The 11,579-nt window shown below is 41.0% G+C and overlaps 2 protein-coding genes across 2 annotated transcripts in view; one reads left to right on the forward strand and one right to left on the reverse strand.

The window, feature by feature from the left end:
• Positions 1–558: 558 nt before the first annotated feature.
• The window catches only part of LOC111370378 (traB domain-containing protein), a 23,295-nt gene continuing 12,274 nt past the window's right edge, over positions 559–11,579 (reverse strand). Inside the window, exons 8-9 of the mRNA XM_022992059.1 lie at positions 1,640–1,751; positions 559–940 (exon numbers count right to left, since the gene is read on the reverse strand). Of these exons, the coding sequence (XP_022847827.1) occupies positions 812–940; positions 1,640–1,751 (241 nt within the window). The 3' untranslated portion in view covers positions 559–811. The remainder of the gene's footprint in view (positions 941–1,639; positions 1,752–11,579) is intronic.
• LOC111370379 lies at positions 1,758–11,539 on the forward strand. Its single transcript, XM_022992060.1, has 2 exons — positions 1,758–4,317; positions 9,213–11,539. The coding sequence occupies exon 2, from the start codon at positions 10,477–10,479 to the stop codon at positions 11,272–11,274; it is 798 nt and encodes a 265-aa protein (XP_022847828.1). The 5' UTR covers positions 1,758–4,317; positions 9,213–10,476; the 3' UTR covers positions 11,275–11,539.

Genomic DNA, 11,579 nt, shown 5'->3' on the forward strand with positions numbered 1-11,579 from the left:
CTTAAATGTTTAACCCAATTGTAATCTTAAGAGTATTACAAAAATTCTCTTTCTTTAGCCCAATTGTCAATCATTACCAATGTAATGTATGATTGCTTTAATATTTTGCCCAATTGTCAATCTTAAAAGTGTTACAAATATTCTTATTCTTTAATTTTGAAGTATCTCCATATTCTCATCATGCTTGACAAAAAGTATTACAAAATTCTCCTCATGAAGTTTTAAATACCTAGACCTCCCCCATCGGGTTAGACAAGTAGACGAGGATTCGTAATCCATTCTAACACTCGTCTTGTGTCCCACGTCCCTCATAAACTTTGCCTACATTTGTCAAGAAGACATTTTCATTTGAAAAAACAAAAATTATGGTCATTTTGTATGATTGAATGATCATATCTGATAAAAGTATTTGGGGAGAGATTTCTTTTGGACCCAAAAAATAAAAAAAGCAGACCAGTTAAAAAATAAATAAAAAAATTCTCATCCATTATCAAAAAATGATACCAACCATTAAGATTCGTAAACTTCGATCCAAAACAAGAAGGAAAAATTAAAAAATTAAAAATCCCGAAAAATTCTCTCTACTTTGACATTTAAAAATCAAGGAAAATTCAGTCTATCCAGAAATTTTGATCTATATCAAAAGCATAAACAATTTGAGACAATAACTTGGTCTATACACAAATTTGTGTCGTTACAAAGAATGTTTCATTGTGGTCTAAAAAACAAAGAATATCACATTATACTTCCAGATCGTAAGGATGAGGCTGTCATATAATGGACTGTCATAACTTCTTGAATTCTCCTTACACTATTTCCTGCTCGAGAGATAAAAGCCGGATATGATGGCGACCCCAGCAAATGTAACTCCTAAGGTAGTGATAATCTTCCCGACAGTAATAGTACGGTTTTCTGAAGGTATGCTCAGAAGTTGCTTCACCTGTGAAACGGTAAATAGCATGAAGTTTTCTATACACTAGCAAATAGTAGAAAGCCTAGTCCAAGTACAATCATCAATTAAGTTTTGCGGTCATAACATTGATGCTAAAACTGCAATTGGTAAAAACTGGAGAAAAACTGCCCACCTGGCCCGTTCAACCAGTTATACCCATTCAGTTTTTTCAGGAAAAAGGAGATGTTTTAATGACTAGGGGCTAAATTTAAGATTGCTGTCGGTTAAACACGCTAAAGAGTGAGAGTTAAGGTAAACAACCGTGGTGAGTTGTCATCTCTGAAAGGAATGATTGCTGAGGGGAGGCCATGCATGAAAACTACCTTGGTGACCAGCCATGAGACCCATTTTCTATTACGGGGTGGCTTAGAATATTTACAGAAACATATTGCAAGCAAATTTCTAAAAGTACTGTTGACAACACGAAATCCATGTAGTAGGAAGTATTGAAAAATTACTGAATCTGAAAAGCAAGAACCTAATTCTTTAATTTGGTTAAAATAATGTAAAATGTCGAGATAAACATACATTGATATGAAAGAAAGCATGTCTTAATTCTTTGATTTGTAAATCATTATGGTATGTTTATTGATTTATGATTTATTATTTTTAACTACCCTTTGACCCTTGACTTTTTCTGGGTCAATGCCCGGGATGGGTTTTAAAACATTGCTAGGGCATACTTACATCAACAGGCTGCTTCCAGTTCTTCTGGATTCCTGGCAGATGCCCTTTTCCAACAACTGCAACTACTGAATTATGCTCCCTTGCAATTCTTAATAACGAGGTCGACATGTATCTGAATACAAAGCAGACTAGAACGAATAAGATAGCATAAAAAAGTGGGATATGTAAAGCAGAAATTTTACTTTCACAGAAAATGCTCAAATACAAAAGGAAAAGAAAAGAAAACCTTTGAGCATAATTGAAACTGAGACCTACAGAATGAGGATACTATTCACATAACTTTAATGTTTAAGCCAATTGGCTCTGCTTTACGTTTTATCTCTGAGGTAAATTTCACCTACGAGAAGGTAATAGGGAGCAAGTTTTTAGCTAAATGTTGCTAAAATCCAGAGTTATTATTCCATTAACCTAATTAGCTGAACTGTATCCTCTAAAGGTCTAACCAAGAACAGCTAATGTTTCTTACAATCTGGAAGGAAAATTTGAAGGGCATTAAGATTGGGAGACAAAGAAGAATGACAAAAAACCTAAGCAAGACTACATTAGGTCAATAGCACGAGATGCATGTAATCTGGTCCTAGAAAGCAATAAATAGTTTCGGACAAAATCTGGATGGAAAAGTCAAATGTCTTTCTTTCCCCATTAAAGTTAGAAAAAAGGAAAAAGAAAAAAAAATATAAGCCTATGGATTGAACTGTACAGTTGTGCTGCCATACGATAACACCAGTGTATATGTAAAATATAGAGGATCAAATCTCATAAACTATACAACATTGTCGGTTGATTCCCATAAATTAAGGAATCTTGTTGGTTTCGAACACTCCCTTCAAGCTTGTTCAAACATGTCTTCCATACCCAACTTGCTTATCATGGAACTAAAATTGTTGGACTAAATACTCCTTTTTGAAGATGTTGGCAAAAAGGAACTTCTAAGAAACAGCAGGTGTACAAAGTAGACCACTGTCAAATTTTCCCTCTCAGAAGTGTTGATCTATTTTGATGCGACTGATTCCGAAATGTTTTACCAGCAAGATTTTAATCCACAAAGTGCTCACATATTTCTAATGGCATGGCTCAAAATTTGGCACTAGCACTAGATCTGGCAAAAACATTTCGCTTTTTACTTCTCCAAGTTAACAAATATCTGCCCGAAAACGTAAAATATCCAGAGGTAACTTTCCATTTGTTATAAAGCGTGCCTAATCGATATCCATATAGACTTAACCTCCGTTGGATTTTATATGCAATAATAGAGAAGTGAAAGAGAGAAATCAAAACAATTATTTAACGTTATTCGGCAATGTGTCTATGTTCACAAGGAGCAAAGTGAAGATATTTTATCTGGTTACATTATCTATATTTATACTATCACTAGTTTAAGCTCATGCAAGACTTTAGGGCCCCTACAAGAAAATACTTCTGTACCGTACTGCGAGGGCAACCCCAACCTATTCAGCGTCCTGGCAAACAAACAGTAAACTAAAACCTGAAATAGTCGATGCCGTCACTTTGCTTCGGCATCGGCTAATTTGATTCAGTAAACATGTGTTTCACTCTATATGAGCTACATACACAACAATCTTCACCTTGACAAATATCTACCCTGCAGGAGAAACATTGAAAAAGCATAACCCAAGGAAAATACCATCTAGGACCAACAGGTTGGAACATCACCTCTCTAACACCTAGAGACGTTAATCAAGTTCTCTGAGGTATGCACCTTATCTAACAACAATTCTGCTGAGGTAACCAACTTTTTTATCTTGTGAAATCTCATATTAATGTGCTTGATTCTTGCAAGGTAAATTTGATTTTTGCTAAGAAGATGGTGCACTGATTATCACAATATAATTTCATTCCAACTTGCTTGATCCCAAGCGCACTGACAAGCCCTCCCAACCATAGTAATCCTTGGCCGCCTCAGTTGCCACCATGTACTCTGCTTCAACTACGGATAATGCCACAAGTGACTGCACCATTGATCTCTAACATATAGGCCCACCTGTGAGAGTGAAAACATAACATGTATGCGACCTCTTGTCATTCAAGCCTCCTACATTATCTGCATCTATGTATTCTTAAGCTGAAAGGTTGTCTCAAACATGATCCCACACTCCATTATACCTCTCAAGTACCTAAAAATCCACTTTAAGATCTCAAATGCTCTCTATCGAGATTAGCATGTACTTGCTCACCACGCATGTGCTAAATATTGTCTGATACACACCATTGCATACATTAAACATCCCATTGCGCTAGCATAGGGCACATTTGACGTCTCTACAATTTACTCTTCATTCTTTGGGCACTGATTACTAAACAATCTGAAGTGATTTGCCGATGGTGTATCCATTAGTTTTAGCGTTTAGTATCAGATATGCTAAATCTCTCTTAACACTTTCTACAAATAATTTTTTTGAGACACCCATAATTTTTTGGCCTTCCTATCTCTGTTCATCTCCATGTCAAAGTTTTTCATATCAAACTTACTGCTCAACAAAAATTTTAATCTACCTACCTTATTCATGTTCTTAGCAGCAATTAGCATGTTATCCACGTACATCAAGAAAATATATGAATCATACTCAAGAACTCTGTAGTGAACAAAAAATATACTCACAGCGACTCTAGCCCATCTAAATCATGTAGGAGTTTGATAAGAACAAATTCTAGAGAAGGTTAAATGGAAGCAAAATGAAGAACACTATTGAAAGTTTACTAGTACTGTAAAGGACTGATTACAAGGACTTGATTGAAGAAGAAAAATTACAAGAACTATGAGCTATTCGAGAGGCTCATTCTCTCCCAGGTTTGGCTAGTATTTTCCTGTTCATTGTTGCTTATTCCTTAACTTTTTATAGTAGCTGCTGATCTTCTAGAATTCACCTTCTAACGGTTTGCACATGCTGGTAGTTTTTAGTAGCTCACGTGATTTCCTTTTGCTGCACTGATTCATTTCCCAAACTGCCCTTGTTCTGTTTCTCCTAGCCACGTTTAGCATATGTCATTGTAATTGGTAGCCTATCATTAACCCCCCCCCCCACCCTTCAAGTTTCACCTTGTCCCCAAGGTGATAGGAGGGAAACTGTAGATCAATTAAGTTATAAGGTTCCCAGGTTGCATCTAAGGGCGGCATACCCTTCCATTTTATCAAAACGTCATGGCCACGTAGGTTACCCGCGATCCCTGGTCTGACCCCTAAGACTGCCTCTGGTTCTACCAGCATTTCCAACCCTTCACTGAGTTGTACGGGTAATTCCTCTATTGTTTGGAACATTCCCACAGCTTTTCTTAATTGGGACACATGGAACACCGGGTGAATGTGGGATGTGGGAGGCAAATTAAGGCGGTATGCCACTTTCCCTACTTTCTGTGTCACCGAGTAGGGCCCATAAAATCTGGGAGCCAGCTTCTCATTTGGATGGGAGGCCAATGATTTCCTTCTATACGACTTAATCTTGAGCAGGACTTGGTCTCCAACCTCAAAACACACTTCGCGCCATTTAGAATCAGCATAGTGTTTCATTCTGGATTTTGCACTGAGTAGTTGCTCCTTGAGTTCTTCTAAGATCAAGTCTCTTTCCAACAACTGTTGTTCTACGGCCGAGACTATGGTTGACCCCTTTTCAAAACGTATCAACGGTGGAGGCTCTCTTCCATATACAATCTAGAATGGGGTAGTTCTTAAGGAGACATGGTAAGATGTGTTATACCATAATTCGGCCCAGAGCAGCCAACTGTACCAAGCGCGGGGCTTGGTTGAAGCAAAACATCTCAAGTATGTTTCCAACGTGCAGTTAACCACTTCTGACTGCCCATCGGATTGAGGGTGATATGCGGTGCTCCTATTGAGTTTAGTGCCCTGTAAGCGAAAGATTTCTTCCCAGAACTTGCTCATAAAAACCTTATCACGGTCCGATACTATGGATTTAGGCACCCCGTGTAAGCGAACCACCTCTTTAATAAATAAGGCAGCCACTGTACTAGCTGTGAAGGGGTGCTTTAATCCTATGAAATGCGCATACTTGCTGAGTCGATCCACTACCACTAAAATCATGTCCATTCCCGCTGATTTAGGCAAACCTTCAATGAAATCCATAGCAATTTCTCCCCATACCTAATCAGGTATAGGTAGCGGTTGCAAGAGACCGGCTAGAGACAGCGCTAGGTACTTATTTTGCTGGCATACTAAACATTGGTTGATGTACTGCTGGATGTCATTTCTCATCCCTTTCCAGAACACATTGGCTACTAAGCACCTATATGTTTTAAGTACCCTGGAATGCCCGCCCAAGCTTCCATCATGGCCTTCTTGTAACAGTAGGGGTATTAAGGCAGACTTTCTTGGTATCACCAACCTTCCTTTGTATATTAACTGACCATGCGACACGAAATAACCGGGTTGTGTTGGTCGGTCTACCTCTATATCGTTCATGATTTTCCCCGGGCTTTCATCAACCCTCACCTCTTCCATTAGCCTTTCCAATGAAATCACCTTCGGAACGGTCATCACCTCTACCCCTAGATTTATCCTTGATAATGCATCAGCTGCTCTGTTCTCGAGCCTCGGCCTATACTGTATGTCGAAGTGATACCTCATCAGCTTAACCAGCCACCTTTGGTAATCGAGATTAACCACCCTTTGCTCCAGCAGAAACTTCAAACTTTTCTGATCGGTCCGGACTATAAATTTCTGTCCCAGGAGATAATGCCGCCATTTTTGAATTGCAAAGACTATGGCCATTTAACTCCCTCTCGTATACTGATTTATTACGGCTGTGTGGGTTTAAGGCATGGCTGAAATAAGCTACCGGGCGCTGCTCTTGCATTAAAACTGCCCCAAGACCATGCCCTGAGGCATCCATCTCCACAATGAACTGTTTGCAAAAATCTGGAAGGGCTAACACAGGAACTGAAACCATAGCTTCCTTTAATTTTTGAAATGAAGCCTCAGCTACTTCATCCGAGTAAAAGTTGTCTTTTCTTAACCTTCCGGTTAAAGGCCAAGCTAGTAGTCCGTAACCCTTCACGAACCGTCGATAGTATCCGGTTAAACCCAAAAATCCACGAAGGTCTCTGAGATTTTGGGGACTAGGCCACTCACACATTGCTTTAATTTTTGCCTGATCTGCTGCCACTCCATCCTTGGATATAATGTGCCCCAAGTACTCAATCTCCGATTGACCAAACTGACATTTCTTTTTGTTGGCATATAATTTATGCTCAGCCAGTAAGGTTAGCACACATTTGAGATGCTCATAATGCTCCTCCATATTGTGGCTGTAGACCAAAATGTCATCAAAGAACACCAAGACAAACCGCCTTAATTGTGATCTGAAAACCTCATTCATAAGAGATTGAAAAGTAGTTGGGGCGTTGGTCAGGCCGAAGGGCATGACAAGGAACTCATAGTGCCCCTTGTGAGTTCTAAATGCTATTTTCGGGATATCTCCCTCCATAACCCGAATCTGATGATACTCAGCCTTCAGGTCCTGTTTGGAGAAGACTGTCGCTCCGTGCAATTCATCAAGAAGTTTTTCAATAACTGGGATAGGGAATTTGTTCAGCACGGTTACCCGATTTAACGCCCAGTAGTCTACACAAAAGTGCCAACTCCCGTACCGAGATGGAGAAAGGGCTCGTGCTTGGCCTAAATTAGCCTGCCGCTAACATCTCCTGAACCAACCTTTCTATCTCATTTTTCTGCACAAACGAATAGCGATAGGGCCTTACGTTTGCTGGTGCTGCCCCTGGTTGCAACACAATAGCGTGATCTCGGCTACGTTTTGGCGGCAGTCCTTGGGGTTCTTCAAACACCCCGGAGAATTCTACGAGCACCCCCGGTGTTTCCACCTGTAATACCTCAGCAGTGATGCTTCCTAGCTCCAACAACATCCCCTCTCCATTTTCTCTAAACGCCTTAATCATTGATTTTATAGAAACCAAGGTTTTGCTTAGGCTGGGGTCGCCACACAAGGTGACAGATGTGTCCCCCATCCTGAATTTCATTGTGAGCTCCTCCCAGTTCACCTACATACCGCCCAGTGTAGCTAACCATTTCATTCACAAAATCACGTCTGAACTACCCAATTCTAGAGGTAAGAAATCTTCGACCACCTCCATGTTTTGAAGTGATAGCACCACCCGTTTACATAATCCCGCACCTTGAACAACGAGACCCGTCCCCATGATTACTCCATAACCTGCGGTGGCTACCCTAGGAAGCCCCAACTTCTGCACGTTAAAATAAAATTATGGGTTGCCCCACAATCGATTAGAACCACGACTTCCTGCCCTTCAATTTTGCCCTTAACTTTCATGGTTCAAGGTGGGGTAAGTCCGACCACAGAGTTCATCGACAGTTCGACCATTTCCCCCAACTCATTGGTCACCTTATACTCTCCGTCTCCACCCTCCTTTAGCTCCTCTTCTACTGTTTCCTGTCCTTCTTCATCTTGTATGATTAACACCTGCAACTCCTTGTGTTTGCATCTATGCCCTACGGTGTATTTTTCGTCGCAACGAAAACACAGCCCTTCTCTTTCTTCTGCTGTAGCTCGGACTCACTCAACCGCTTGAAGGTTGGGTGCAGGGGTTGGGCAGTTTTCCCAGTAGAGACCGCCCTGGAGCTCATGGAGGAAGGCGATCTGGGCACAAGACTTACGGGAGGACTTTGAATCGGGTAATAAGGATAGTTAATTGCCTTACCTTTGTTTGGGTTGGATCCACCTTAGGCCAGTTTAACAGCCTGGTTTCTTTCTTCTACCCGTTGGGCCACTTCCATCATCTGGCCCAACCCTTTGGGCTTCAACAACCTTACTTCAGCCCGTATGTCCGGGCGTAGCCCATTAATGAAATTACCTTCGAGGATCGCCTCAGATAACGCATTAAGAGGTGCGGCCAAAGTCTCAAAGCTTCGCCGGTAATCACGCACGGAACCCTCTTGTCGGAGTGCCAGAAACTTCTCCTCCAGGGTTCCTTCTTGTGAGGGTCGGAACCTTGCTAACATCAAGAGCTTGAGCTCCTCCCAATTCTGAAATTTCCGCCTCTTTTTCTCCCATTGGAACCATGCCAAAGCCTCCCCTTCTAAACATACCGTTGTGGCCTCCATTTTTTCCTCCTCCGCCAAACGATTTATGACGAAATACCTTTCGGCCCTAAAGACCCACCCATCCGGGTCGTCTCCTTCGAAAACGGGTAGCTCCAATTTCCTACTTCGCCACTCCGATCTTACCACTCCACCCGCACCGCCTGTTCCCCCCACCCCACGGCTGATCTCAGTCAATTCAGGCCTAATTTCGGAACTGTGGGTAATATCCGGAGTATTTACCTCTTCGCCCATCTTCCCTTTCTATCCTCTTTCCTGCTCCTCCCACTGGTTTATCATCCAATTGAATTTCTCCATCATAGCTGACATTTGTCCCCGCAAATCCAATCTCAATAAGTCGAGACCCGTTTGTAGCCCCTGTTGCAGTTCCTCCATCCGTCCTTCAATAGCTCCCACGCGGTCTGCCAATGTCATTTCCAGGAACGTGCTCTGATACCAAAATGATAAGAACAAATTCTGGAGAAGGTTAAATGGAAGCAAAATGAAGAACACTATTGAAAGTTTACTAGTACTGTAAAGGACTGATTACAAGGACTTGATTGAAGAAGAAAAATTACAAGAACTATGAGCTATTCGAGAGGCTCATTCTCTCCCAAGTTTGGCTAGTATTTTCCTATTTATTGTTGTTTATTCCTTGCCTTTTTATAGTAGCTGCCAATCTTCTAGAATTCACCTTCTAACGGTCTGCACATGCTGGTAGTTTTTAGTAGCTCACGTGATTTCCTTTTGCTGCACTGATTCATTTCCCAAACTGCCCTTATTCTGTTTCTCCTGGCCACGTCTTGCATATGTCATTGTAATTGGTAACCTATCAGAGTTGAATTTCTTGTATCATTGTTGTGGAGATTACTTAGGCCCATATAAAGACTTTTTTCGTTTACACACAAGATTTACTACTCATGGTTCCAAAAACCTTTCTGGCAACTCCATGAAAATCCGCTTCTCCAAATTACCATGGAGGAAAGCTGTCTTCACATCAAGCTGCTCTAATTCCAAATCAGAACAGGCCATCGTTGCCAAGACGATCCTGATGGAATTGTGTCAAACAGCCAAAGAGAAAATCTCATCATAATCTACTCCCTTTCTCTATAAGTATCCTGTAGCTACTAGCTGAGTTTTGTATCTTTCTTCTCCCTTTTCTGACAATAAATCTTTCTTTTTGTATACCCACTTACATCCTATCGATCTCTTCCCCGCTGGAAGCTCAACCAAATCTCAGGTATCATTTTTATGCAATAACTCAATTCTCTCCATCATAGCCTCTATCCATGGACTTTCGCATTCGACTGTATAGAGATGAAAACGGGGCAAGGTAGTCCCGTACTTGCCCCATTACCCATTTAAGGCGGGGTGGGGAGGGACGATTGCCCCGTTTACGTACCTACCCAACATTTTGGTTTGGAGAAAGTGAAATAGCGGAGATACGTTTCCAATGTGCTGTTGATCACCTCATATTGACCATCTAACTACAAGTGATAAGCGGTGCTATGACAGAGTTACATGGCTAGTAATCTAAAAAATTCTTCCTAAAATCTACTTATGAATATTTTATCCAGGTCAAATACAATCTGGCTACCTTGGGCAGAACTATGGCATAATACGTTCTATCACACCTCTTCTAAAATTACCTCGTTCCAAAGCCTATATGGACAGATCCTCCAATGCTATGAGGTTCGAAAAGGGCTCTACTCCATTTTCCATAGTGGAATAGCTGTTGGAGAGGGATCAGATGTTGGATGAATTGAGAGCTCAATTACTGCGCACTCAAACTCATATGAAATGGATAGTAGATGTGAAGAGAAGGAATGTTCAATTCAACGTAGAGGATGTAGTTTATCTTAAGATACGTCCCTACAGTCATAAGCGGTCATCGTGGCCAAATGAAAAGTTAGCTCCTAGATTTTATGGACCGTTTGTAGTCGAGAAGAAAGTGGGGCTAGTAGCTTACAAATTAACACTCCCATTCAATTGCCACATTCTCGTTGTTTTCCATGTGTCTCAATTGCGTAAAGCTGAAGCAAATTCTCAATTGGTGATCCATATTTCGAGCCAATTGAACGAGGAGTTGGAGATGTTAGTGGAACCTAAAGCTGTGCTAAGAGTTCGTCCTAGAACGGGAAAAAATATTAGGAGCATTGAAGCATTGATACGGTGGAAAGGATTACCTCCCCTAGAGGCAATTTGGGAACCATACCAGATGTTGAAACCACAGTTTCCAGACTTTCACCTTGAGGACAAGGTGAGTTTCGTGGGGAGGAGTAATGATAGGCCACCCATCCAAATTAAGTACACAAGACACAAGAAAAAGGCAAGGGCAGAAAAGGAATATAATGAGGGGATAAACAACCAGCACATGGGCACAACAGATATAGTTGATAAAGTTGTTACAGATCCACAGGTATGTAAGAAAGAGGAGAAGAGAGGCATACTGGAGAATAGAAGAGTCTGTAGGAGGGCATCGAACTCTCCGAAGTTCAAATATCATTCTATATCTCGTTTTGAGTATAAATCATTATCTTACATATAGTTGTTGAATTGCTGCTTATCAGTACCTTTATTTCAATGAATTCCTACCTTCAGTGATACAGATTGCAGTTAATTAAGACTTCATCTTGTTCTATTTTTTCTTTTCTCTGTATTTGTGCTTTTATCCTGTGTGTTGGCTGCCATTACAACGGGAACCTATCAGATAGGTATTTCCAATTGTATGCATAAATGTATGTCCAGGAGCTGGTAGTTAAAAAAAGTAAAATGTTATAAATGAACTCGATTATTGTCGCACCTAAGCTCCCTTAAATGCCCCCCCCCCCCCCCCCCCCCCCCCCCCCCCCA

This window comes from Olea europaea, chromosome 21, assembly GCF_002742605.1.
Source record: "Olea europaea var. sylvestris chromosome 21, O_europaea_v1, whole genome shotgun sequence".
NCBI classification, from domain to species: Eukaryota; Viridiplantae; Streptophyta; class Magnoliopsida; order Lamiales; family Oleaceae; genus Olea; species Olea europaea.

What these genes read in the sequence shown, in the direction of transcription:
- LOC111370379 (XM_022992060.1), top strand. Translation starts at nt 10,477, where the DNA reads ATGTTGGATGAATTGAGAGCTCAATTACTGCGCACTCAAACTCATATG.